Raw genomic sequence first — 27,623 nt, forward strand, 5'->3', positions numbered from 1 at the left:
GAAACACTCTGTGATAAATCTGAAAAACAGCCAGCACTGAGAATACAGATAGTCTGATTGAAAATGGAGAATCACTAAACAGCACACACATAGTTTATAGATAATAAGAGTGCAAAGTCTGCTGAACTTAATGTATAGTGTGACCTTGAGTGTAGTATATTACAGAGTTCTGGGCTTCAGTCTCTAACAATCTTAAGTACATGCTGCGTTCCCAGTCATGGCGCCAATAAGCTCATGAGAGCAACACACACTTAACCATGCAGCCTGTAACAACCCCCTAATCTCTACAGCAGCTCAGCCTGAGGTATGAGATATACTGTTCCTTTAATGTGTGTGTGCACTTTGGTGCATATGTAAGTGTATGTCTGTGTGCATGCTCGTGCTCATACAGTTGCACAGAAAAGTGTTGGGCATATGCTTGTGTATTGAGGCCACTGCTCTTTTCCCTTTGTACCAGGCCTGACTCTTAATTCTGCAGCCAGCACATACAGGCACGTACACACACTTAGAAAAATACACATCAATCTTCTGGAGCAGTCAGTCATCTATTGCAGCTTCAACTATTGTCCACTTGCACTGGTATGTCTGCATTCACGTATATTTGAATGCTAAAGAGGGAGAGAAGTGGGAGACCAAAAAAGAGACAGCCAATCAGCTGAAAGACATTTGGAGGTCCATAGAATGCCATGCAGTGAGTTCATTGAGTTCACATGTTTGAACCCAGCATACCTGCAAAAATGCAAGGTGGCCTTATCGCTCTTTTGTCCTGTTGTATGATGCAAAGCTCCATACAGCTCTAGGCATGTTCTCTGTTGCGTTTCAGAATGAAGGAAAAGCTGAAAGCATAAGCGGTGATCGCCAGTCGAAAGTAGGTTATCGATACTGCTGAAGACTGCCCAGAGCACTTTTAAATTGATTCTTTGAAACCGTATCATAGAAAGTGAGATTAACTTGAAAAAAAAAGCATATGAAAGGTCTCATCTGCTCATTGAGCAAAACTGAGTTTCCACATAGTTTCTTATTGATTCATTGGTTTGTCCCATCGCTCTGTTTTTAATTTTATTTTCTCTCCTTCCTGCTCTGTCCTTCTTTCCTGTTTGTTTCTTCTTTAAAACATCCTCTCGATCCAGTTGCAATTTATTATTCAGTTTTCAGCTCCAGCTTCTGTCGTTGTGAAAAACACAAAACAATATTTCAGTCATGAACATCCACTGATATTTCTGTTAAAGCACTGACCTGAAAATCACAATCTGACTTTCATGTCTCTTTTGGAAGTCATCACTGGCTTGGCAGTAAGTAAATCAGCAGTATAACAGCATTGCATTTGAATAATTGTTGATTTACCAGTTGAATAACTAAGAAATACCATAGTGAAGTACATATATTGTACTCGTAATATGCCACTGCATCATATCGACTGTATTTACGCCGGGCCCTATATGTCTTGTTGGAGAATAATTTAAAAGGAATGTTGGCACTCTGATGGATTTAAAAACCTGTACGCCTGCCAGAACTCCACTTGATTTAATTAGTCTGTAGGAAACTCTACTTGAGGCTTGGCAGACTGAATTTACAGGCTAATTTATGGTTAAACCACACACAGACACACACATATGCACAAGGTGCTCATGTAAATTAACTTTGTACTGTCTGCCTCCTTTTCCTTCAATTTTATCAGATGAGCCAGCAGAGGAAAAGAAAGGCTCCAGCTCCTCCTCCCACTCCAACATCCATCACGCAAGGCTCTGATGACACTTCAGCCTCTCCGGCTCCCACTCCTGACAGTCAAGCTCCTGATAAACCTATGCCGGCATCCCGCATCAAGGTGGCACATTCGACCACAGCCTCAGCTGCCACTGTGATAAAACTAACAGAAAAAACAGCCTCGCACAAAATAGCAGTACATCCTGTGTCCAATGCCATGCCAACCTCCAGCTCCCCAACCCCGAGCAGCAGCACTACTGACAGCCTTGCTGTGCAGGATTCCAGCTCTGAACTAAGCCAGGGTCTTGATGATTCAGATGCTGACCTAGAGCAGGCTGAATCCCATTACAGCTACAGTAGCAGAAGCACAACAAGTGGGTCCGTGCGGGTCCAACCTGCTGCGAAAAACTCCAGCGGCAGAGTGGAAGATTCAGTCAGCAGCGCGGCCGGCAAAATAGCTCAAGACAGGACGTCAGAGAATAACTCCATGTCGGAGACTGAGTCCGCCCTGAACCTGAAGCTGGATGAGGCTGAGAACAATAGGCACAGCGGAATGGGTAAATATCTATAAAATGGCCTTACAGCAAGCGTACAACACAGCAGCAAACATTTAAAGACTTCCCTTCATAAATTCACACACTAAAGCAACAAAAGTTACGCAGAAAAGACACATAAATTGTTTAGCAGCAAGTAAAAAAAAAAAGATAATTATATTTATAGTGACATAGAAGGCATACAAGGGAAACTTTGAGATCTACCTATTCTCAGACACAACTACTGCATATATATGCTTTGTATCTCTGTCTGTCTTAAAAAAAAGAGCATATCATGATTCCACTGGCAGAAAAAGTGAGCTTTGCCATTGTTCATTGAACTCTTGACAGTGACTGTAAACACACTTTCTATATGCTGAAGAAGTGAGAGGTGAGTCAGAAGTTGCCTGTAGAGATTTCTACGTGTTAGAAGTGACTGAATATCTGCTCGAGAGAGCTCAGCTGTCACACTGCAGCAACATCTGAAAGTGTCACGAATGACATGCATAACCTGCTGAAGGAAAGTGTGTGTGTGTGTGTGTGTGTGTGTGTGTGTGTGTGTGTGTGTGTGTGTGTGTGTGTGTGTATGTGTGCGTGCGTGCGTGCGTGCGTGCGTGCGTGCGTGCGTGCGTGTCATGGCTGAAGGACAGGAACTCGTGGAGCTGGTTTTCATCATCGCCCATGAGACAATATAGTCCTTGTTTCTCCCTTAAACTTATCAGCCTCTTACAGTACATTCTTCTGTCTTTTTTCACCCCCCTCCCTCCCTTTTTTTGTTACACTCATTTTTTTTATATTCCTCTCTTTCTTTCTCTCTATCTCTCTTATGCCTGCACCCACTCGCTCAAACCTTTAAAGCTGGCAGATACAAAGGCAGACAGATCCATCACAGATTTAAGCAGGATCTACTTGAACTTTAGCTGGCCTCATATTGATCTTTATATAACCCAAATCTTTCTCCACAGCAAAGCGAGATTGCGGCAGAGGGTTGTCGTGTCTGACAGGGGCATAGATGAGAGAGCTGTAGACCTCAAAAGGGATGAGAAAGGTGAGAGTATGAGAATGAAGTTGAGAGAGTGGAGCATGGGAAGGTTTTGACAGAGGTTTTGACAGAGGGTGGCAGGCAGAGGCAGGGGGACTAGAGGAGTTTAAGGAGAGAAGGGTGATGGACAGGCGGATGAAAGCAAGAGAAAGGATGAAGTATGAGGAGGTTAGTGCATTAGACAGTTCAGAAGACGCAGCACGAAGGTCATTAATAAATTTATAGACCTAGCTACTTTCTTTTTCTCTATCCTGACGCTCTGCTGACAGTGCACCACCTTCTCGCCTCTCTTTTGCTTCGACTTTTGCTATTTTCAGTCTTTCTTCTGTATCTTCAAACTATATAAGAAACTATTCGCTGAGTTAAGATGTGTGTTTGTGTATTTGTGCTGAAATGGTTATACTCCAAAAACTACATTCCTTCAAGTGGTCCCTTTTCACCCTTTAAACTTTTCACCCACAGTGACTGTTAAAAAATGTTTTCTGCCTGACAACTGAACTGGTTATACATGAACAAGTACAAACTTGTGTGAATAGCTTACATATATGTTAGGTAAACAGCATCACCCTACACATGACCAGAGATGGGCAGTAACGCATTACTTGTAACGCGTTACTGTAATCTGATTACTATTTTCAAGTAACGAGTAAAGTAAGGGATTACTATTGCAAAAACGGTAATTAGATTACCGTTACTTTCCCGTAGGAACGCTGCATTACTGCGTTACTAAAACCGTGATTTTTTGCGAGAATGTCTCACGACAGTGACGTAAGCGAGTGCGCCGTTAGTGACAACAGCTGTGTGCAGATCAACAATGGATCACATATCGATTGTGGGAGAGAATATGAGCGTGCAGCGTTTAAAGCGTGGAAGTACTGACCTTACTTTCAGTTTGATTCCATAAAAAGTGACAAAAACATTAGTGTCCGTTGTGCATGGGAAGAAAACTTCTTTTTACAGCGAAAAAACCCACTAAACTTCCAAGCAAGCACCGAGTGCGCAACGACGTAATGGGATATTCACTGAGAAACCAGCTGTCAGGTTTTGTAGATCGGACTCACGCGCAGACCACTAGTGTCTTCAAAAGGTGCATTTATTTACAGTGTTCCTCTACAGTGGAATTCATATATACATATAGTGATGTCAAGGGGAAAAGGGGCCGGGGTTCCAGGGTCCAGGAGTGAAAGAGGCAGGAGTCCAGGAAGGGAAGGTTTTCATTCAGCCCTCGCACATCTCCTCTCCTTTCCTTTATCTCTCTTGCTTCCGTTCAGTCGCCATGCACAGGGAAAGAACAGGTCCAGAGGCGATCTATACACAGGCAGAAAAAAACCATTAGTTTCCTGGTTCAGACAGGCTCACAAACTGACTTTACAAAATACAGGACGACTGACGCTGATGGCTCAACGATCCAGCGACGAGTAGAGCAGACTCGCCCTCTTAAGAAGGGTTCCAATCTCTTATGATCAGCAACAGATGAAAGAGAGAATGGAAGAGGGCGAGAGAGAGAAAGGGAAACAAAAACAAAGCACCTGACAGCTGTCGAGGAGCGGAGACCATGACAGTACCACCCCCTCAACGGGAGCCTCCCGGCGACCCACCAGGCTTGTCCGGATGCAGGCGGTGAAACTCCCGGAGCATGGGCACGTCCAGAACGGCCGCCCGAGGGACCCAGGAGCGCTCCCCCACGCCATAGCCCTCCCAGTCAACCAGGTACTGACAGCCACGTCCCCGGCGCCAAGAGTCCAGTCAAGCTGTTATGGGCGTACTCGATCCACGGCAACTCCTCACTCCAGATGGTTTGATTGGTGGAGGCGACACAGCGCAGGGCGGTCTCCAGTTCTTGGTTGGCCCGCTCGGACTGGCCGTTGCTCTGAGGATGATAACCCGAGGATAGACTAACCTTTGCGCCCAGGGAGTTGCAGAACTCTTTCCAGACCCGAGAAGTGAATTGAGGCCCTCTGTCGGACACTATGTCTTCCAGGATCCCATGCAGGCGGAAGACGTGAGTGGCGAGTAGGCGTGCGGTCTCTAGAGCTGTGGGAAGCTTAGGCAGAGCAATGAAATGAGCCGCTTTAGAGAAACGATCGATTATGGTGAGAATGACAGTGTTACCTGCTGATGGAGGTAGTCCGGTGATGAAGTCCAGTGCTATGTGAGACCATGGCCTGGAAGGAGTGGATAACGGATGTAGCTGACCCGCCAGGGGTTGGTTCGATGGTTTGTTTCGGGCACAGACCGTACAAGCAGTGACGTATTCCCGAGTGTCTTGGGTGAGTGAGGGCCACCAGAAGCACCGCTGGAGAAACTTAATGGTGCGATGTATCCCTGGGTGGCATGAGAACCGGGCCGTGTGAGCCCATTGTAGAACCTGGGATCTGACAGAGCGCGGAACATAGAGTCGGTGGGTGGGCCCCCCTCCCGGATCCAGTTCGGCTACCTGAGCCGCCCGGACGGCCGCCTCGATCTCCCAGGTGATGGCCCCGATAGTACAGGTTGCCGGCAGGATAGAATCCGGATCCGCCTTTTCGTCAGCAGCGGAGAACTGACGGGAGAGAGCGTCCGGCTTGACGTTTCGGGAACCGGGTCTGTAGGTGATTGAGAAGTGGAAACGGGTGAAAAACAGGGCCCATCTGGCCTGTCGAGCGTTAAGACGTTTCGCCGTTTGAAGGTAGGCCAGGTTTTTGTGATCGGTCCAGACCACGAAGGGTTGAGTGGTGCCCTCCAGCCAATGCCGCCATTCTTCCAGGGCGAGCTTAATCGCCAAGAGCTCCCGATCGCCCACGTCGTAGTTACGTTCTGCAGGGATGAGACGACGGGAAAAATAGGCACAAGGATGCATCTTACCCTCCCTCTGTTGGGAAAGGACGGCCCCCACCCCTGAGTCGGATGCGTCGACCTCCACCACGAACTGAAGAGTGGTGTCAGGTTGGACCAGGATGGGCGCTGAAGCAAACCGTTTCTTGAGCTCCTGAAAGGCTGATTGGGCAGCGTCACTCCACTGAAAAGCAAGCTTGGGAGAGGTTAACTGGGTTAATGGTAAGGCAATCCTGCTGAAGTCCCGTATGAATCTCCTGTAGAAGTTAGCGAAGCCAAGGAAGCGTTGCAACTGGCGACGGTTGTCTGGTTCGGGCCAGTTCACAACAGCCTTGACTTTCACAGGGTCGGGTCGGAGATCTCCACGCTCGATTATGTACCCTAGGAAGGCAACTGAGGGCACATGAAACTCACATTTCTCGCTTTTGACGAACAGCCGGTTCTCCAGAAGGCGTTGCAGTACCAGCCGGACCTGGGTCTCGTGTTCAGCCTGGGAGGAAGAGAAGATCAGAATGTCGTCTAGATAGACAAACACAAATCGGTTAATAAAGTCCCTTAGAACATCGTTGACCAGAGCCTGGAATACTGCAGGTGCGTTAGTGAGGCCGAATGGCATTACCAGATACTCGAAATGTCCAAGGTGAGTATTGAACGCCGTCTTCCATTCATCGCCATCCCGAATCCGAACCAGGTGGTAAGCGTTTCTCAAGTCCAGCTTGCTGAATATGACGGCTCCCTGGAGAAGTTCGAAAGCGGAGGTGAGCAGGGGCAGTGGATATTTATTCTTGACCGTAATGTTATTGAGTCCCCGAAAGTCAATACAGGGTCGGAGGGTCTTATCCTTCTTTTCCACAAAGAAGAAACCTGCTGCGACGGGTGAGGAAGAGGCACGGATGATGCCGGCAGCGAGGGATTCAGTTATATATTTCTCCATAGCCTCCCGTTCCGGCAGCGAGAGGCTATAGAGGCGGCTGGTCGGTAAGGGAGCTCCCGGCAGCAGGTCTATGGCACAGTCATAGGGCCGATGGGGTGGCAGCGACTGGGCTCGGTCCTTCCGAAACACCTCAGCGAGATCGTGGTAAACAGACGGCACATCTGCTAAGTCGGAAGACCGCGGTGGCTCTGGGCCGGTGACCGATTTGTTAGGAGGAACAGCAGCCTTAAGGCAAGTCATATGACACTCCTCTCCCCAGCCCGTGATGCCTCCTTTCTGCCAATTAATCGTGGGGTTGTGTTGCTGGAGCCAGGGATGACCGAGAACTAACGGCGTCTGAGTGGAGTGAAAAACAAAAAAGCTAATCTCCTCCGAATGATTACCAGACAGTGTGAGGGTGAGCGGCTCAGTGATGTGTGTGATGTCGGGGAGGCACTGCCCTGATAAAGCCGTGACGCGTAAGGCGTGGGGTAGTGACTCCACAGTCACACAGAGTTGTTTTGCTAGTTCAGAGTCAATGAAATTTTGTTCTGCTCCAGAATCAATAAGCACAGAAAGTGAATGACACTCGGAGTGGACCAAAAGCTTAGCCGGCAGGGCTAAACGTGGAGGAGATTTATCCTGATTCAAACCGCCCACCAGTACTCCTACCATCACTGGCGGGCACGGCCTTTTGCTCGCGACGGACAGGAGGCAATCATGTGTCCCTTATTACCACAATACAGACACTCACCGGCCGTGATGCGTTGCTGACGTTCTGCAGCAGTTAGGTGAGAGCTGCCGATTTGCATGGGCTGTACCTCTCCGTTGGCGCCCCCTGATGTCCGGGAGGACCGGTAATCGGCCAAAGCCTCCGCCCCTCGTGGCCCTGCGGCCTCCTGGGAACTGGAGTTCCGTGCTTGCCGACGAGCTCGTAGCCGCTCATCCACCTTAATACATAACGACATCAATTCGTCAAAAGCAGTGGGTAGGTCCCGCATAATCAATTCATCTTTCAGATCTTCCCGGATGTTATTTAACAATGTGCTCCTGAGCGCATCCGGTCCCCAGCCGGTTTCTTCTGCCAAAATCCAAAAATCGATTGAATAGTCTGCCATACTCCACTTACCTTGCTTAAAGTTAAGGAGGCGGAGCGCCGCAGCCTCGACTCCAGAGCCCTGATTAAACACAGTCTTAAAGTTAATCACAAACCTCTCAAAAGAGATCTCCGGGTTGGAGTTTAACACGACCTGGGCCCATTTCAAAGCCCGGTCACGAAGCATCTGTACCAAAAAAGCAATCTTTGCCCCGTCATTGTTATGAAAACGCCGCTGTTCGCGGAAAATCAATGAACACTGGGCCAGAAAGCCAGGGCACTTCTCTGTCTCCCCCGAAAAGGGCTCGGGCGAAGGCAGGGGACCGTCAGAGGATGGGGTGGCTGCCGATGAGTGACCTGCCATAGCCGCTGCGAGTGTCTCCTGCGGGGCAGGGTGAGCCGGCTGGGGGGTCCCTGGCTGTACTCCCCCTGGCGTAGTCAAACCGGAAACAGCTTGAGTTAGTGCGGCGATCTCACCTCGCAGCTGATGTAGCATTTGTTCGTGGCGAGTCAGCGCCGCTTCTTGGGCAGCCAGTGCCTGACCGATGGTATTCTGATCTGCTGAGTCCATGTTGTGGCTGGATCGTTCTGTCAGGTTTTGTAGATCGGACTCACGCGCAGACCACTAGTGTCTTCAAAAGGTGCATTTATTTACAGTGTTCCTCTACAGTGGAATTCATATATACATATAGTGATGTCAAGGGGAAAAGGGGCCGGGGTTCCAGGGTCCAGGAGTGAAAGAGGCAGGAGTCCAGGAAGGGAAGGTTTTCATTCAGCCCTCGCACATCTCCTCTCCTTTCCTTTATCTCTCTTGCTTCCATTCAGTCGCCATGCACAGGGAAAGAACAGGTCCAGAGGCGATCTATACACAGGCAGAAAAAAACCATTAGTTTCCTGGTTCAGACAGGCTCACAAACTGACTTTACAAAATACAGGACGACTGACGCTGATGGCTCAACGATCCAGCGACGAGTAGAGCAGACTCGCCCTCTTAAGAAGGGTTCCAATCTCTTATGATCAGCAACAGATGTGCTGATCACCTCCAGGTGTGTAGGCCAGGGGCAGGAGTCCATACTGAGCTCCGCCCCGGCAGGAGAAAGAGAGAATGGAAGAGGGCGAGAGAGAAAGGGAAACAAAAACAAAGCACCTGACAGCTGTCAGCTGTCAGCTGTCGAGGAGCGGAGACCATGACACTCGCGGATTCTTCAACTGACCGCGGCACACCTGCACCAGGGTAAACCGCCGCCTACCGCAGTCCTGCTTTACAGGTGAAAATAGAGCAACAGGACCGCTGAGTCTTTGACTTTATTTATTTTCTGCTGTGTTTTACTTGCATCTATTTGAAAGAGTGAGTGTAAACACAAAAAATATTTTATTTTATGTGCTGGAATGTGCAGAAAATAGGTTTAAATGTTAAACAAATTTATTCAAGTCAGAGAATGTAGCATATAATTAAATCTTTGCTTGATGCATAAAGTTAAAAGATTAAAACTGATAAAACAAGTTAAAAAAAGAGACTTTTCCATTTGATTACATTTTGTATGATGGATTATGTAGAAAAAGCAGAATTGGGCTGAAAGATCTATCGCTTTATTACCTATTCAGGTTGTAAATCGTGTTTTTAAAAAGTAACTAAGTAACTAAGTAATTAATTACTTTTGAAAATAAGTAATCAGTAAAGTAACGGGATTACTTTTTTTGGGAAGTAATCAGTAATTAGTTACTGATTACTTTTTTCAAGTAACTTGACCAACATTGCACATGACATATAGAGTGGTTCACTCATGCCTGAAAATGCAGAGATTTGCCATCTGAAGGGTTTTAATTACTCTGTTTTTCATTATTCCTTAATTTATGTATGATTTTTTTGAGCCTGTCATTTAATGTGTATATGTGTATGAGTGTGCGCTCCAGTGGTTCTCAAGGTTATAACTGCGTAGTTTATCATCCCAGCCCTGCCTGTTATTTCGGTACCATCCAACTGTCAACAACAGAGTAAACAGAAAACATAGAAAGTTGACGAATCACAAGCTTTATAAGTAAATTTAGGCAGCTGGATTTCAGCACAGCTTTTCCCCATTATTGTGCTTTTATTCCTATTACTTTTTCAGATGCTTCGTATGTATCATTTGCAGTCGACTCCTCACTTCCTTTCTTACTGTTTCCTTACTGCTTAAAAGCTGTTTGTGCTTTCAGTAATGATCCTGTAAACAGTTCAACAAAGCTTTGCATTTGTCTTTTCTGGACATCTAGTTTCAAAGGTGTTTACTCATAGCTATAACAAGTAAAACTGCAGTCTTAACTAACATATGTTAAAATGTTTTAATTTACTATGTCATAACAGCTCTGCTTCCTAGAGATGTTATATAGCTTATTTATATTGTTAATTATTGATGCCTCTCATTGTAAATTACCACAGATGCAATTCTAGAGGACCTTGTAGTGCTTTAAGGGCCAAAAACTTTGTGGGAGTGCTATGACAGACCACAGTGCTTTGATTTCCACATCACTGTAGGTTTTTGATGCCTTTTACAGTTGGGAGGTTCATTCAAATGAAGAAGCACAAAGCAAGTATTTGATTGAGAGTGGACTTTGGACTTTCTATAAATACGTTTTTATAATATTGGGACTTCCAGGTTAAATAAAGGTCAGCAAAATAAATGAATAAAAAGCTAACTCTTTCCTATAACTCAGTGATAGACATAACCTGTGGCTAGTGAGCCTCTAATGGCAAACATGGTGATTTAGAAAATATAATAATTGGCAATTTAGAACAACAGCAGAAAAAAATCTAAATTCTAGTTACCAAATTCATGAATAATCTTTATGACATAGTCTCACCAAACCTTCTGGTTTACATCGTCTAGTCCTCCGACCCCAGCAGCAAGAGGTCTAGGCAGCGTTGCACATACCTCTTCAGTGAAGTATGTGAAAATCCCCTATATGTAAATGGAGTCAATAAAATATGTATAAAAACTATTTATTGTATCATTAAAAGTTGAGGGGATCCTCAAACACCCCCCTCCTCCTTCAAAACCCGCCCCTGGTTCACATGCCCATGATCTACCATTGTGCACTTGTCACAGAGTTGCCCAAATAAAATATGGACGTCATTTTATGGATTGTCATGAGAACTTAAAGGGCTAAAGAAGCAACTGTTTCCACAAATAAATGTCGTTTTCTTTACAACTTCCAGTTCAATGAGAAGTTTCAATATAACTTGTTAAGTCACTTTCCCCATTTTTGAAGTATGACCATCAGTGCTTGCCCTGCCCGCATGCTGTTTTTCCTTTAGGAAACACTCATCGTCTGGTGCCACCCAAACCTCTCCGTTCTCCCGTGCAGGAGCCATCACAGCATGTATCACCCTCTACTCCTCCCTCGACACCCCCTCCCCCTGAGCCTACAGAGAGCAACTCTCCGCAGAATCTCACGGAGGTGGAGGAAGCTCCCCAGTGTAGGTTCCACATGGACTGCCCTCCCCCTAACCTCGATTCTTGTTTTCTCTTGTCTTTCCTAAAAGCTGCCAATCAGGTTTTCCAGCTCTTAATTCGTTTTCACCCAGTCACAGTTTGTATCTGGCTTAACTGCCAAACCTTGATGTTTGTGTTTCTATGGCAGTCCTGAACTCTGTCCTTTCATGTTTTCCATCTCTCCTTCAGTGACCTGGGCAGCAGAGTTGTTAAGTGATGCTGGGTCCAAATGAGGTCAGGGGGCTTCATATATATATATAAACGTCAATCTCTAAGCTTTGATATTTTCCCTGGGTCCAAAGGGTCAGGTCTAAGGTCAACAGCAATCTTCTTGAGTACCTTTCATGTTGCATTTAAACAGGACGTGGGAGTAAATTAGATGTATAATTGACGAGAATTTTGAGTGATGCTGAACTGTTTTTAATGCCACCTTCTGTCCCTGTAGGTGCTCCCTATATGTTTTGGTTTTTCTTTTAATGCTCCTTACCTTACCAAATACAAATTTAATGATCTACTCATCTCAAATCTCATCTGTTCTCTTCTTTCCTCCCCCACCCCTCACCCTCCTGTGTAGTGTACTGCTGCGGGCCTGTGCGTCTTCGTTCCAAACACTCCTGAAGTCTCTCTCTCTCCCTCTCTCTCTCTGGCTCGATCCTTCCTTCACTCCGACAGTCCTTTTTCATCAGCTCCCTTTGGTTCTCCATGGCCTCGCTTATTTCTGCTGGACTTTTCTTTGATAATCACCATCCTCCTCTCATCCCTTTGATGTCTACTTCTGCTGTTCTCTGCTGTCTTGTATTTGGTGTTACAGTCTCACGTTTGAGTACCATTTCATTTGTATAACTTGCCTTTACAGAATCCATTCTCACTGCATATAACCTTGTGACAAAAGTGAAAGCAAGTTGGAAAAAGTTTTGCTCTTTAAAAAAAAGCTTGTTTTTTTTGTACTGTTTGTATTGTTTTTATCCTTTTTACAAATGTTTGTACATATTCTGCATGGTTTTTACTTCACATTGATCCACTGGTTGTCAGCGTTGAGAGTTGAGTTAAAAGTGGACACAGAATGTGGTCAGAAGGCAGCGGTGCTAGGTCATGTGATTTCAGCCAATATTTCGGTGATGTGATAGCTGCAGATCGATTGCAGGACAGTGTACGTCGCTCTGTCTTTGCCTGGTATTGTGGCTTGGTTTAGAAACATAAAACCCGAACGCGTGCTGACTTTAGCAAAAGTATGGAAAGAGTGATGTATCGATGACATGTTACTTTTAGGTGGTAATGGCTCTTAAATTTCATAAAGACAAGCATATGAAATACAAGACCTCTCTCCAAAGAAAGCTTTTAACAGTCTACTTCAAAATTAACAAGACACTGTGAACTGGAGGCAGCTTGTAGCTCAGTTAATGCTTCACATTTTGTTTTTGAAGGATTGCATTAACTGTAGAATTAGGAATTTTATTTAGGATGAAAAACCACAAGAAATCTGAGCTTTAAAAAACTGTTTCATAGAAAGAACTTGTGTACAGTTACGAGCGGTGTAATAGAAAACATCCTGCATGCTAAAGTACAGTTTTTTGTGTTATCTTTGTTTTTATTAAGCAATTCTCTATTGTATGAATGCAACATTTGTGGTATTGAAGTGTATTATGCGGTGAAGACGAATTTTACTTTTTTGAGATGAGGACAGTTTTAGACAGCAATGCACAGGCCTGAACTGATTACATTTTAATTGTACGGTAATTTAATTTTCTTTCTGATGACATTTTTAGAACTCTGAATCTTCCAAGCCTTTGAAATACGGTGCATATGCGTAGCCTATTTCAGGGGATGTATAATTTAAATTAAGTACTTTTTGAACCTGCAAAGGATTGATCATCGATTTCTTTTTTTTCTTTTTCCTTTTTTGGGGTGATTGAAAAAAGAATATGTTTACAAGAAATAGTTGATTAAACTTTTCAAGACTGCCCCAAGATTCCAGGACACTGATTTAGCACTGTGCATGGAATGTAGTGGCATGTCACAGTATTAACAGCTTGGGAATGGAGACACCCTTAGTTTAGCTCTAACAGACAATTTTGCCCAAGGTCATGTTGAGTTGGAAGTTTGTCTGTTTGTGTGTGTGTGTGCTTGTCTGCAAGCGTATACATATGCAAGCATAAATCTGTGTGTGCATATGTGCACTTGTCTTTGCACGTCTCTGTGGATGTGTGCCGATTGCGGCTGTTGCCAGCATGACTAAGCTGTTGCTGGGAAGGAGCTGGGGGGACAGCCCTGTGAGTCATCACCACATCTCCTGGAACGGACTGTTCTCTCCACACCAGTAGGAGCAGACCCAAAACTGACAGTCCTAGTACACTGCAACACACATTATATTGCAGTGCAGTGCATGACCAAATGCATGCACAATCTTATTGACAACTGGTATTACAAACAGAGTCATTCATTGTTAAATTCATAAAAAAAAAAGTTCACTGCTAAATAGCCAGCGCTGTGCTTGCTCGTTAATCTAATAAAAAGCAAACAAGTGGTACATTGATTTTTATTCTTCTGGCCTTGAGTTCAGTGAGATCAGTGATGGAGTAAATAACTTCCCCAAACCCACATGACTGACCAGAACATGAGTGTACTAAAAAATGAGAGGGTATAAGCAATGCTAGGTTTCCCTCAAATCTAAAACTGTACAGTGAAAATCTAATCAACAGAGTTTGAATACAGTAAATCTACCCACACATCATTAAAGATGGTTTATCAAGCCACAAGTGGTGGTTCTTCAGTCTTGCTTTTAACATATTTGGCTTATGTTTTTTGGCTTGGGTGCATGTGTATCTGTGTGTGGGTGTGTCTGGGTGTGTGTTTGATGTCAGAATGAAATCTTGAAACTAAACTAAATACTTACCCGGTTTTTTTCCCTCCATGTTTACCGTCTCTTGATCTTCATGCCTGTTCTGTAGCTTGTGCTTTTTTTTGTTCTTGTTTTTATTCCTCTCACTTAGAAGGTTTTAGCCATCATTAATCTTCTAAGTTTTGTTGATCAGAGAAACTATAATGCACTTCCTAATTAAAACACTTGTGGCCTTACTGTTCTGTAATCTAATATTTCTTGACTGCGATAACAGTCAGTCCCAGTGCTAAGATTTTCTGTTCTCTCCCAGCTTGGCTCCATTCTGTTCAGAACTCTGCAGTCAGTGACCAGAAACCAGAAACTGAAGCACCTCTGGCCGAGACTCTGTCTTTGGGCAGCAGCAGTGCCGGCAGCAGCCTGCATGACCAGGGTTACGCTGCCTCTGAAGGTATGGCAGAGGGCGAGGACTCGGGCATGATCAGTTCTCCCTCTGACACCCAACCCACTTCCCCCGATGGGAGCGTGTCTCTGGATGGAAGTAGTGGGTGGAAACCGGCGGGGCCAGTGCGAGATAGTTCCAGTGAGAGCGATGAGGGATGTGCCACCTGGGGATCAGTACACAGGTAGAAAACGGAACCAAGAAAGTGGGTTGGGCAGTTTAAATGAGACTCACAACAAAATTATTTCTCATATTTGCATATAAAGAATTTGACTAAAGTTATATTCAAGATGGTGGGACTAATTAAGAAATCTGCATTTACTTCATTTATCGACCTGACTTCTTTCCCATACTTACTAATCTTATTGTCAATATTAGCTCATCTTCTCTAATCCACTGAGCTGTCCATTTAAGCTAGCCTAACTGCTATTACAACAAACTGTCACAGTTTTATCCAACTTGATTTTAACAAAGTTGATATTTGTTATTGAGCCAGCAGTAAAAATCAAGAGCAGTTCCTACCATAGTATATTTGAGTCAGCTTTGCATTCTGGGCTTTTATAGTTATGGTTTTAGGCCCTTAATCAAAGGTCTGTGAAAAATCAATGCTGCTCCAGATCCCTTTTCACATTTTAAGTTGTTTTGAAAAGCATACGCTCATTTACCCAGACCAGGGATCTTGGATTGATGCCCCTACTCAGAGAAATTTTATGAATCCAGGTTCTGGCCTGATGTTGCCAGCTCTTCATTATTCCAGGAAACCACTATAACCCAGTTTTCTCAGAATTATTGAGGAAAAGAGGACCCGTCCAAGTCTCTTAGAAGATAAATTCTATTTGGGTTGGCCTTCTTGATGCAATTTGTTATGGCTAATATGCCACTAACCCATGAGAATTCTCTGTTGAACCACTGAAGAGAGTGCAGGAAGTTTGAACTGTGGTATTAATATCTTAACAGCTGCGTGTTTCAAAGCCAGCAGACTCCAGTGAAAATAAAATGTGACTTTAAACACTTAAAGTCTACACATATTTTTCTTTCCTCTACTTCTGAACTGCCTTTACCCTTTTGATTTCTTAGGCAGATTACTTAAGCAAAGGGTGCTGAATATAACAGCATCACTAAAGTAATGGGTTTTACTATATAGTCTTTTCAGTAGTGACTTTTTTTTATAAACGATAAGGGTCTCTACGTGATTATATTTACATGTGTATGTAATATACATGATGATGACTTCTTTTTATGTACCCTTCTCAGGCACAAAGACATCAGCCCTCAGTCGCAGTCAGTGATTTTGAAAAACAACTTTGAAGATGATCCAAAGCTCGCAGCCGAGCTCCATCAGACTTTGGCTGATTTTGAAGCAGACCTTGCAGGTAAAAGGGGCAAAAATATAAGCTACACTGAATAGAAATGTCTTCACTGAGATGTATACATCCAGCACTGAAATTGAAAAACAATTCCTAAAGGGTTTAACCTGTTGATCATCATAACACTACTGTAGCTGGATCAACTGAAGTAATCCTGTAAATGTTCTATATAACATAAAACACAACACTTCATGATACTCCACATGAAGCGACTTTTCCACACTAAGTGGATTACCTATTAAGACCTGGATCTGTCACTCTTTTGCAGACCATGAAGATGTAGTCTCAGCAAAAGAGGCTCCTTATACCATGTCTAGTGACAGTAATGAGGTTCCAGTGTCTGTAGTGGACTTGGATGTGCCAGTTACAGCCATAGATGAAGTACTGGAGGACTATGATCATAATATTATTGAACATGAGGTGAAGTCATTTACCAGGAAGGAGTCAGCTGGCAGCAAAGGTAGGAAAAACAACCAGTGCATCAGATTTAAAATGGTTTGCTTTTCTGTATTATGTTTACTACAATTTTTCTTCCCTTATCTTATCACAGAACATGGCTTTTGTCACAAGTCCAGAATGGAGCCCGAGAACAAAAACAACAATGCTTATACAGAAGCAGTCAATAATAAAAGAAACCATACAAATACTAAGGGTTTGTCTCAATCTGAGCAGTACACTAAACCAGCGGAGAGCAAGTCTGTGTGTGACAGAAAGGAAAAAAAGATAAAGGAGAAAAAAATTAAAGAGATGAATCTCGTCAATAGCAACAGCGTGAAAGGAGATAAGCAAATATCGGCTGTTAAATCTAATGATGACGTGCACGAAAACATGGAGAGCGCTGAGATACTGCCTGACCCTGTGAGATATAATGCTGAGTCTTTTGAGAAGAAGAAACCGGATTTTCCACCAGCAAGTCAGAAACCAGTATCTATGGAAAAAGATGAACAGACGCATAGGGTTTTCCCTACTTCACATAATAAAATTACTCGCAACGTCACATCACGATTTGGTATGAAAACCTTCACTGTGATCCCTCCCAAGCCCTCTGTTATAAACACTGCTAAAGAACAGTCAGGTGTTCGATTTACCATTGGTGCCATTAAGATCGACGATCAGGGAAACATGGTGAAAGAGGGTATCTCCAGGAATAATGTCAGTAGGTCTTCAGAGTCACAGATCAATTCTGATGAGGGTTCTCCTCTTCTTGGGAAGGCCAAAGCTTTTTGGAGCTCAAATGAAAGACAAGACACTCCTGTGAACCCCAGCAAAGATAAAGCTGAGGAGAGCAAAAACAAACTGAAAAGTGCTTCTACAGCAGTCACAGAAACTACACTGAAGACCAGTAACACAGAGTACCTGAAATCAACACAGAGTACAGTTTCTAAACCTCCAGAGAGAATCCAACCTAAAGAGGTGGTGAAAGAAGAAACTAAAGAGCCTATAAGGAATGTCAAAGTTCCAGACAAAGGCTGTGTTGAGGTGGGGAGCAAAAGTTCAGTACCCAAAAATGTTCAGCCCCCAGCTGACAAACCTACCATTCCTCCTTCAATACTTCCAGACTTGTCCTTCCTCAGACCGCCCAGGCGAACCTCAAGCCAATATGTAGCGTCTGCCATCGCTAAACACCCCCCAAAGACCTTAGCGAAACCCAGCTATGTCCCTAACAGCCCTGAATGCTCTGCTTCCCTGAAGACACCGACTACTGACCTCCAGAAATCAGGTCGATCGATGCAAGTTAATCCGCGACAATCTTCCCTGTCGTCTTTGTTAGAGAATAAGGAGAATAGCTCTAATTCTGCAGTCAGGTATCCTGGTCCTCAAAGATCTACAAGCTACCCAGAGTATATGTCAGATCAACAGAAAGATTTTAGAGAAGCAAACAGGGGTGGATTTGAAAATGGTGTTGTAGCCACCAAAAGAAGTTCTGATATGTTGGAAACCAAACCAGCCAAGAATAATCACGCTGAGTTGAGTGGATCCACCAACATAAAAGTAACTGCCAATGACCAAGATAATGTCAAACATCAGCTTGGAGGTCCGAGCCCAGCAAAAAGCTATGCCCTAAACTCATATATCAAACCACCAACAGCCCCAAAGACCATATCTCAAGGACAGACAAACGTAAGTAAAACCTGGATTATACTGTTAATATTACAACATACGAATCTTGAAAATATACTATAAATAATTGTTTTTATAATTCACAGAACTCAGAGGAGACAGCTTCAAAATCTCAACTGCCTGAAACAGTGTCAGACAGCAGTGTGACGGTGTTTGGGCCAATTAAAAAGTTCAGACCAGTGATCCATAAATCTGTTGAGAAAGAGACGTCTCTGCACAGCAGTCTGATGGAGGCAATCCAGACAGGTGGAGGCAAAGACAGGCTGAAGAAAGTGAGCTCAAGATAAAATGATTTGTAGGATAGCGTTTTGCCCATCTATCTGGTTTCATATGTTCATCTAAACAAGCTAGGTAATAATGTTGGCTGATTTTCTCCTTTTTTATTGCCTTGTTAGATATCAACTTCTGGCCCCAGCTCCTTAAAGAAAGGGCCTTATGTTGAAGAGGAGAATGAGAGGTCTGCTCTTTTGGCTGCCATTAGAGCCCAGAATAACACCGGCAGGCTGAAGAAGGTAAAATATTATCCTAACAGCTAAGAAGTATCATTGATCTCTATATGCTGATATCCAGGGTGGAAGTAAGAGGGATGTGATCTAAAACATACAAGTATGAGTTATTATTTTAACATTTATGCATGTATAAAAAAACACTTCCTTATAAATATATAAAATGCTGTTCTTTTTAGCATGTAGTTACAATGCTTCTCACCATTTGGATGCAGATTAAAATGTATCCAGTATACAGTTATTTAATATCCGCAGAGCATAACTCCTAATATTATCTATACCCTGTGATTTCTGAGTGCCATTTGCAGGTCAAATATCCTGTATGTACTTAATAAACATCAGCATGTTTGAACTGTTGTTGTGAGCATGTTGCTATGCCAAATGTAATACATAGCAAAGCTGATAATATCATTTTATGTTGTACGCATATGGTTTTGCACAGTACGAGCATGTGTACCCGTTACATTTACAGTCAAGAAGAGCTTAAATTAGAATGTAAATGCTAAACACTTTGTCTCGTGTTATTAGTTCATTAGCAGCTTACACTGCAATGCAGGTTATGCTAGCACATGTGTCTATTTTCATCCACCCTTTTGGAAAGCGTTCTGTGGTTTGCTCACATTTGCGTACCAGAGTGGAATGAAAGAGGCAGAAAATGTGCTACTGCTGCTGAAACATCTGTGGCTCTATTCTGGAGGTTCCCTGCCAGATCTGGAATCTCTGGAATGCTGTATGACTTAGTCGGAAAACAAAACTGTTGTACTTCTTTGAAAAGGAGGGTAAACAGACTGAATATGTATATTAAATGGAGTTATAAAATAAGTAATGAGTGCTCATATAAATTTGAATGTCTCTAACAAGAAAATAGAAAAGGCTTTGTTTGTCTTTCTAGCTATGCATCAGGTGTATCAGGAGTGTGTGTCAGAGACTCATATGGGAGCAGCTGTCCTTCCATATGGTTACATGTCTACAGTTACCATTGTCTCACCGCTCTGTGTGACAGGTCAAATCTGTAGCTGCCCATGAGCTTGAGAAATTCAGAAAGTTGGCATCTGAAGAAGAGAGAAGCAGTCCAAGCTCTCCCTCTTCCCCCGAGAATTTGACCTGCACCTCTCCTCTCTTTACGCACCCACCACCTCCACCACCACCGATGATTGCACCGCCACCTCCTGCCCCTGTCTTGCCCCAGGGTAAAACTAGCTCTGTGCCACATTCGAATGCGAACGCCCCCAGGAACCCTGCTCTAGCCAGGGAGGCTATGCTGGAGGCGATCCGCTCTGGATCTGCGGCTGAGAGGCTCAAAAAGGTAAAACTATTAAAAATATATAGAGAAGTTTACAACTATGAACAACCTTTGTTTGCTTTATATTAGCAGCAGTTTCGTGAAAAACATCTTTGGTCTGGTTTCACACAGCTTCCCTTGCTGGAAGACATCACCGGCACTACAAAGATCTCCTGCGGTCTAGTAGCCAGGAAACTGGAAATGAGTTGCAGATTGTAACACGTACAAAGATAAATCTGACAGCCATACTGTACTGCTCCATGAGTATTTTCGAGGGGATAAAGTTCAATTTTAGGTCAGCAGCTATGGAAAAATAAGACTTCTGAAACTTTTGAATTGTTATTTTTGCCCTGTTTATACCAGAAAGGAACAATGGTAGCGACTGAATAGCATCAAGAGGGCGAAAAATCAAAGAACTCCCGATCACATGTTGTTGTGTTGCCTCAAACTGTTGCTCCTGTCATTATCACAGTGGAGAAATAAAATGACATGTTCAATTTCTTTCAACTAGGTCGCAGTTCCCAAGAAGACGGTTCAAGTGAACGGCAAACTGGGAACGATCCAAGCGAGCTCCTCAACAATCCCTGAGCAGTAAGAGGGGGAGCCGGCATCACCACAACAAGAAATAATAGATTAAGTGTAGTCTTAGTTTCTGTGTTTTGCCATAGTGCTTTTACAGCAGGTGTTTGGGGAAAAACAGTTTGAGTTGCATTTTCAGTGAATGCTGTCTGATATATTTTTTTGCACTGCAGAAATTGTGAAAAATCAAGTAAAAATAAATAATTCAGAATAAGATTCACACCTCTTACTACTAATATTGGGCCTCATTCGTACATTGGTGTAGTTCTAAAAGGAACAGCAAAGCGGGGATGTAATTACTTATGAATGAGGAAGGATTTAAACATTTCTTCTAGCAAGAAGAACCTCACTGTGTTAGTAGCCAAACACCTGCAAAATCTGTCTAACAAAGGGTGCGATAGGTGAAAGGTTTGCAGTTTATGTTCCGCTTTGACAAACAGTAGCTTGCTGGGAAATGTTCCTTTCCACCTTTGTAACATATTGCTGTTCGTAAATACATCCGCTGCCATCCACCCTTGAATTCACAAGGCGCAACTAGAGCATTGACATAAATCTGTGCCAATGAAAGCAAAATGTAATAGTATATGAGACTTTCATATCATTTTGTGTTGTGATCATTTCCATTTGCCTTTACCACTGTAGGTTTCAAATGCCTTATATGCCTAATGCTAAGTCAGTGTTATGCACATATTGTTTGTTTAAAAAAAATCGATGTGAGGTGCAATAAGTTTGATCAGATTCTGGACTACTTCCTATTTTATTGTAACAATTAACATTATTTAAAACAATTTTTTTTGTATATTTAAGAAAACAGTAGGTCCGTGAGCAGTGCTTTAAGTGTATTATTTTATGGAGATCTCGTCCGTAATGCCAACTTCCACAGTTCAGACTCTAAGGAGTCATATTGTAACAACTGGCTGGTGCCTGTTAGTGCACTGTGCTCCTGTTTAAGCTTCTAACCTTCATTTGTGCTGCTGTTAAAAATCTGTAGATGCTATGTTGTGATATTTCTGACTCACGGTGGAAAACATGATAAGCATAGCCTTAACATTTGCTATAAATACATACTGTACATACTGTAGCTGAAATAGTTTTTTGTTTTTTTTTGACATTTCAACATTTTGAAGCATTTTCATTAAAAACCATAAGAACGGTTTCACAAAAAGCAAAGAGATTAGTGTATTAAATCGATAAGATAATCTAAAACCAGCTTTAGTAAAGCTTATGTCATAATTTAAGCATTATTGCATTTCTTTCTGCTATGTAGGGGAGGTTTAGTGGGTCATAGCTATGAGTGAGAGCCATTAAATAGTTTGTATTAGATACGATTAAAGTCCATGCTGGATCATCGTTAGAATGAAGAAAAGCTTACGCTCCATATTCAGGTAAAATGTTTGCTGCTGTGTATTTCGAGTCTTTGAGTAAAGGGGGTTAACTAGTTTTATAGACACTAACTTTAATTTGTGTTTACTTCATGCATGATGCAAAATTCTATAACTTCAGAGGTAAACTTTAACTTAATTTTGGGAGGGGAGGGAGCTACAAAATAAAAGCCTACCGAAGTGTATATCTTGTAAATCATTGCGATAGATTTGCTTTATTCCACTTACTGAGTGAACGTTTTTATAAGCTATTGCTTTTTATGTTTAAAGTGCACATTGTTTTATGGAGAAGGTTAATTTTGTTTACCTTTTTTTTTGATTCAATAAATACATTTTGTAATCAAGCAAAAATTTACCTGCTACTGTCTTTTGTTTTGATTATATAAATGAAAATATGTGCCCCACCTCTCAAATAGCAATTAGACAGATGTTAGGTTTAGCAGATGGCAGCATGAACCTTGCCCTGGAAAGCATCCCACCCCACCTCCCGATGTGTCTGTGCCATTCCCAGCACTGTGGTTCGCTGGAAGACTGTGGCTATCCTGCAGTCCTTATGAAACATATTGTAACCGCTCTGCCACGCCACAGATGAGCTACTATTCCGGGCAGCAGCTCATGGCCGTGACTCATCACTATGTGGTCACACAAAATTACTCTCAAAGAACTTGAACCTTTCCTGTATTCCTGAATCCTGAAACATTAGACTTTGTGCCGCTTCACTCCCCCCACCCCTCAGATGCAAATGAATGATGCAAACATCCAGATTTTATTCCAAATTGAACTAGGAATGCATATTTTGTGCACGCACATCCTGGTTCGCCACAAGTGTCGTGTAAAAGCTAGCAGAATTTGAACACTGAGGCTTTTTAAATGCCTTCTCTCAAGGTGTTCCCAGACAGACAGGTTAATTGAAACTTTCACGGCGGAGAAAAAAATATCAGAGTGCAGAAGGGTGAGCTTGGCCAAGAGAGAGAGCAGTAAATTCCTGCTGGGACCACAGACTCTTTAGTGGGTTCGCATTCATGCTCGTTCTACAACCCTTCTAATCCTCCTTACAAATATGTGAAAGGGTGTGTTTGAGTGGGTGGATGTCTGTGTGTCAGTGGGTGGGTTACTGCGGGTGATATTTTTGTTCTGAGCATGTACGTGTATTCGGGCTTGTGCCTTTGTTGCCGTTCCAAACCATTTTAACCAGCCTACCAACGTAAACAACCTCCAAATCAAGAATTACCAGAAGGTTACGCCACATAATCGAACAAAAATATAGTCATTCAGGTTTGACTCTGGTTCTTGATTTTATTCCTCATTGCCGGGTTTGTGTTTGTTAACCATTACATATTAATGGTAACATGTAGGCCTGAGCCTGTTAAGGGTTAGATTTCTGACAGCCTCCATGTTCACTAATGGAAAAGGGATCAAAGACAGCACAATAAGTTTAAAATAATAAAATAAATAGCTAATAAGTACTAACCATGGCCTTATGTCCCTCCATAGTGGCCCATCCATAATCATGTAAGAAACTTTAATAAACGCTTCACTAATTGCCTGGGTGTATATTACCCAGCTTTGTTAGTTTCGACTCGGCGACTTATGAGTGATGGACACGCTGACTATCAGCAGGGGTTGCGCTCTTTTTGTTTTCCAGTGTTGGCTAGTCTACTATGTATCTGATCAATCATTTAAACAAAAGGCCTGTGTGAAGCTGAATGTCTGATGACGTAAAATCAGCACACTGTGTGTTTACTTTTTTCTCAAATGACAGACATAAAGCGAATGCTTTGTTGCATGCTTGTATGTCAGCGTGTGTAAGTGTGTGTGACTGGGTGGCTTCACAGTGTCTATTCTTTAAGTCCTGGCATATGCAAACAGCTCAGGACTGACGAGTTCTTGCAGTTCAGACTCTTATGGGGTTTTCCCATCACTTATGAAGCTATTCAAGCTTTATGTATGCATAAAAATGAACTGAACACTGGTTAATTCCTGGTGGAGACAGAAGGGGTGGGGCACTCGTGTCAAGTTGTTCTCTTTGATGCATTACAGTCTGCCTAAAAAGTGTGTGTATGTTTTAAAGTAGTTAACAGCCTACATTACAAAAACACACAAGCTACGTTTGCAACACTGACGTTGCTTTCAATAACATAAACATGAGAAGCTCTTATGCAATATGGGGAAACTCAGAGGGGTGAAAACACACCAGTGCTGAGAGATAACTTAGAATGAGATCTGACCCTCAGTTGTGCAATTTACATACCTTCCAGCTACTGGTGTTTTTGTTTCAGATTGTGCTTGTCAGAGCACGGCTCTAATTAAAAGCGGAGTCCTTAGCTTTAGGCTGCAGGTGTATCACTTTAATAGCACTCTTTACATGCAGCCACCATGGTTCACTATTTCAGTCCTGACAAGTAATTTTAGACTTTAATCTGTAGGCCTAACACTGACATGCTGTACTGCTTCTTTTATTTCATTTCTTTATGTTTTGCTTCTAAAAAGCTAGACTTGTATTCTTGTATTTTTAAGGGATTTAGAGCAATAGCCCAGGCTTCAGTTTCAGCTTTCTAAGGGTCCATCCATCCATCGATCCATCCATCTTCATCCGCTTTATCCGAGGCCGGGTCGCAGGGGCAGCAGCCTAAGCAAAGAGGCCCAGACCTCCCTCTCCCCAGCCACCTCCTCCAGCTTATCCGCGGGAACACCAAGGCGTTCCCAGGCCAGCCGAGAGATATAATCTCTCCAGCGTGTCCTGGGTCTGCCCTGGGGCCTCCTCCCAGTGGGACATGCCTGGAACACCTCACCCAGGAGGCGCCCAGGGGGCATCCTTGTCAGATTCCCGAACCACCTCAGCTGGCTCCTTTCAATGTGGAGCAGCAGCGGCTCTACTCTGAGCCCTTCCCGGATGGCCGAACTTCTCACCCTATCTCTAAGGGAGAGGCCAGCCACCCTTCGGAGGAAGCTTATTTCTGCCGCTTGTATCCGTGATCTCGTTCTTTCGGTCACTACCCACAGCTCGTGGCCATAGGTGAGGGTAGGGACGTAGATCGACCGGTAAATTGAGAGCTTCGCTTTTACACTCAGCTCCCTCTTCACCACGACGGACCGGTGCAGCGTCTGCATTACTGCAGCTGCAGCCCCTTTCTAAGGGTCTTTGACAGTTTTTCTTTGGACATTGACTGCTTTTTAACTCAACTGATCTTTTTCAAAGGATTCTTTTTTGGTCAAGCCACTTAAAACTAACCGAGGAATCATTAAAGCATAAAAAGGCACTTAATCCAAGGAACGAACCAGTGTTGTATCTATATATAAGACAACTTAGCACATAATCAATTTTGAACTTTATCTTTAGGTATTTCTTCATATTTCTTTAATTGAATCTACAGAAAATGCTAAATATAGCACAGTTTGACAGGCACCAACAAGGTGATTCTAGCTATTAGCAGAAAAATTGGTATATCACAGCATGGTGTGCAGTGTGTTCTGCAAGTGGAGGACAAAAGCACAAGCGGCCAAAAAAATTATCTACAGCAGATGAACAGTATCTGAAAATCATGTCCTTTTTAAAAAAACAAACAAACAAAACAAAACAAAAAGCTTAAGCAAAGATCTGACACAGGCCCTACAGGTGATCCATTTACTCTTCACTGACGCCTTATCGGTACTGGTCTCAGCAGAAGGGTGTCTGTCAAGAAGCAGAGAGAAAAGGCTGAGGTATGCCAAATCACACAAGAACTGGACTAAAAGTTCTTGTCATGGATTGGCCTCCCCAGCACCCAGATCTCAATATATCATGTGGAATCATCTTCATGGAGACCAGACCAAAAGGCAGCCAACATCCAAAGAAGAGCTTTGAATATCCTTCAAGAAGCCCATACAACTATTCATGAATGCTACTTAAAGAAATTACAGGAAAAAGAGAGATAGTTCAGGTTTGCTTAAAGAATAAAGGTGCTCATGTTAAATATTGACTTTCAGGCTCGTTGGAATTACAGAAACTCTGTTTTTGTCTTTTATTTTCATTCATTAAAGGGCACAAACGTTAGAGTCCCCAAACACAAGAAAACGAGCTACCCCGACAGCATGACGTTATGTCCGCACATAGCATTTCCGGCTCTATAATCCCCTCCGTGTGCTCCCTGACAGCAAGAACTGAACGCCAAGTTCTAGTGTAACATACATCTCCAGAAACCACGGGAACCCTCTGAACACGCCCTCCCCCACTTAGACCTGAACGCCGCATTAATCGGGTCTCTCTAGTGGGCGTGGTCTAATATAAATGGGAGGCGTCGTTTGCGAGGGTGTGTTTGTAAGCGTGCGCGTGTGTTAGAGAGAGAGAGTCCTCCCCTAGCCGCATGAGATGACGAGTGCCCTGCAGTCTTTACAGTCACTGTTTTTGCGTTCTCCTCTCCTCCTCTGTCTCTAGCGGTTCACTCCGGAATGCTCACCAGCGTGTCCTGATCCAACGCTGTCGTCAGTCCCTTCATCTCCAGCCTGCCCCGGCTCTCCGTGTCCGTCCGCGTGTGAGGGTCGCAGCCTGCCCGAGGTGCTTTCGCTGTAAGGTGGGTGCATGTTTCCGAGAGCATGCTTCTCGTGCGTGTCAGAAGAGTGCTCATTGTGGACGTGTAGTAAAAGTTTAACGATGACACAAGCCATTATGAATGTTCGGGACATGTGCGGGACCTGCCTCTCTCTTTGACAACGGTGTGTCATTGAACTTTGGAAAGTTTATTCATTGCGCCGCTCTTCGGCAGTCACTTGAACTGACCATGTTGTAAACCTACAAGTGGAAAGCTTCCGCTGAAGATGCCCCAGGCTGGCCTGTCCTGAGGCGAACAGGCACGTCGAGAAGCCGTGCGTAAATCTCGTGCAGTGAATCTCGTGCATTTCCCAAACCTTTCTCTGCGTTTCTTGGCATTCCAGTTTGGAATTCCAGGAGCCTGCCTTGTTTGTAGTACTTTGACAGCAGTCTGCAGTGGCCCTTTAGCCTTCTTTGTATCCAGTAGGACTCCAGCTCCCCGTGTCCACCTCCCCCTCCTCCTCTTCTCCTTTACACCCTTCCCAAGAGTTTCACCACTCTCGCCTTATCTCTTTATCCCTTTTGCAGCATTTACTCCGGGAGAGGGGAGGGAGAGGGGTAAAGGAAGTTGTTCCAGGGATACTCTTGTTGCCCCATTGCAGAGGTTCTCAAAGTGGGCTCCTGGGACCCCAAATGGGTCCTTGAGTGGGTTCCAGGTGGTCCAGGATAAAGTGAGAGAAGTATTTTGTTTTTAATGGGTTGTAACAGGTGTCACTTTAGTTGGAAGAAGAATCAATAATGCTCTCAGAGGGTGTAAGCTTCAATCCAGGCTCCATTATAGAGGCTGCTTAGTGTGAAAATCTTTAGGCACCCCGTCTTTGAGCTTTACCCCAAATACTTTGAATGCACAAGGGGAGCCTGTCTGTTGAACACTTCAATCTGTATTGCACGCTGTCTTAAAGGCCGTTGGAGCACATATTAAGTCAACAGCCCAATATTTTGTCTGTTATACAATACTTTGAGAAA

The 27,623-nt window shown here is 43.6% G+C and overlaps 2 protein-coding genes across 12 annotated transcripts in view; both read left to right on the top strand.

Moving 5' to 3' along the window:
• The window catches only part of cobl (cordon-bleu WH2 repeat protein), a 69,441-nt gene extending 47,011 nt beyond the window's left edge, over nucleotides 1-22,430 (top strand). For 8 of the 9 annotated variants that reach the window (XM_085422346.1, XM_085422345.1, XM_085422351.1 and 5 more), the window contains 10 exons: nucleotides 1,679-2,261; nucleotides 11,398-11,559; nucleotides 14,725-15,037; nucleotides 16,108-16,226; nucleotides 16,489-16,680; nucleotides 16,771-18,341; nucleotides 18,428-18,613; nucleotides 18,737-18,853; nucleotides 19,851-20,153; nucleotides 20,641-22,430. In XM_085422346.1, the coding sequence (XP_085278472.1) occupies nucleotides 1,679-2,261; nucleotides 11,398-11,559; nucleotides 14,725-15,037; nucleotides 16,108-16,226; nucleotides 16,489-16,680; nucleotides 16,771-18,341; nucleotides 18,428-18,613; nucleotides 18,737-18,853; nucleotides 19,851-20,153; nucleotides 20,641-20,724 (3,630 nt within the window). In that variant the 3' untranslated portion in view covers nucleotides 20,725-22,430. The remainder of the gene's footprint in view (nucleotides 1-1,678; nucleotides 2,262-11,397; nucleotides 11,560-14,724; nucleotides 15,038-16,107; nucleotides 16,227-16,488; nucleotides 16,681-16,770; nucleotides 18,342-18,427; nucleotides 18,614-18,736; nucleotides 18,854-19,850; nucleotides 20,154-20,640) is intronic. The other variant, XM_085422354.1, reaches the window with a different exon arrangement.
• Nucleotides 22,431-26,198: 3,768 nt separating this feature from the next.
• The window catches only part of grb10b (growth factor receptor-bound protein 10b), an 80,351-nt gene continuing 78,926 nt past the window's right edge, over nucleotides 26,199-27,623 (top strand). The window contains exon 1 of one of the 3 annotated variants that reach the window (XM_085422357.1): nucleotides 26,199-26,640. The gene's annotated coding sequence lies outside the window, so the exon portion shown is untranslated. The remainder of the gene's footprint in view (nucleotides 26,641-27,623) is intronic. The other 2 variants (XM_085422356.1, XM_085422355.1) reach the window with 2 other exon arrangements.

Source organism: Rhamphochromis longiceps, linkage group LG11, assembly GCF_057381845.1.
Source record: "Rhamphochromis longiceps isolate RC_006_pf linkage group LG11, R_longiceps_female_GT1.1, whole genome shotgun sequence".
Lineage (NCBI taxonomy): Eukaryota > Metazoa > Chordata > Actinopteri > Cichliformes > Cichlidae > Rhamphochromis > Rhamphochromis longiceps.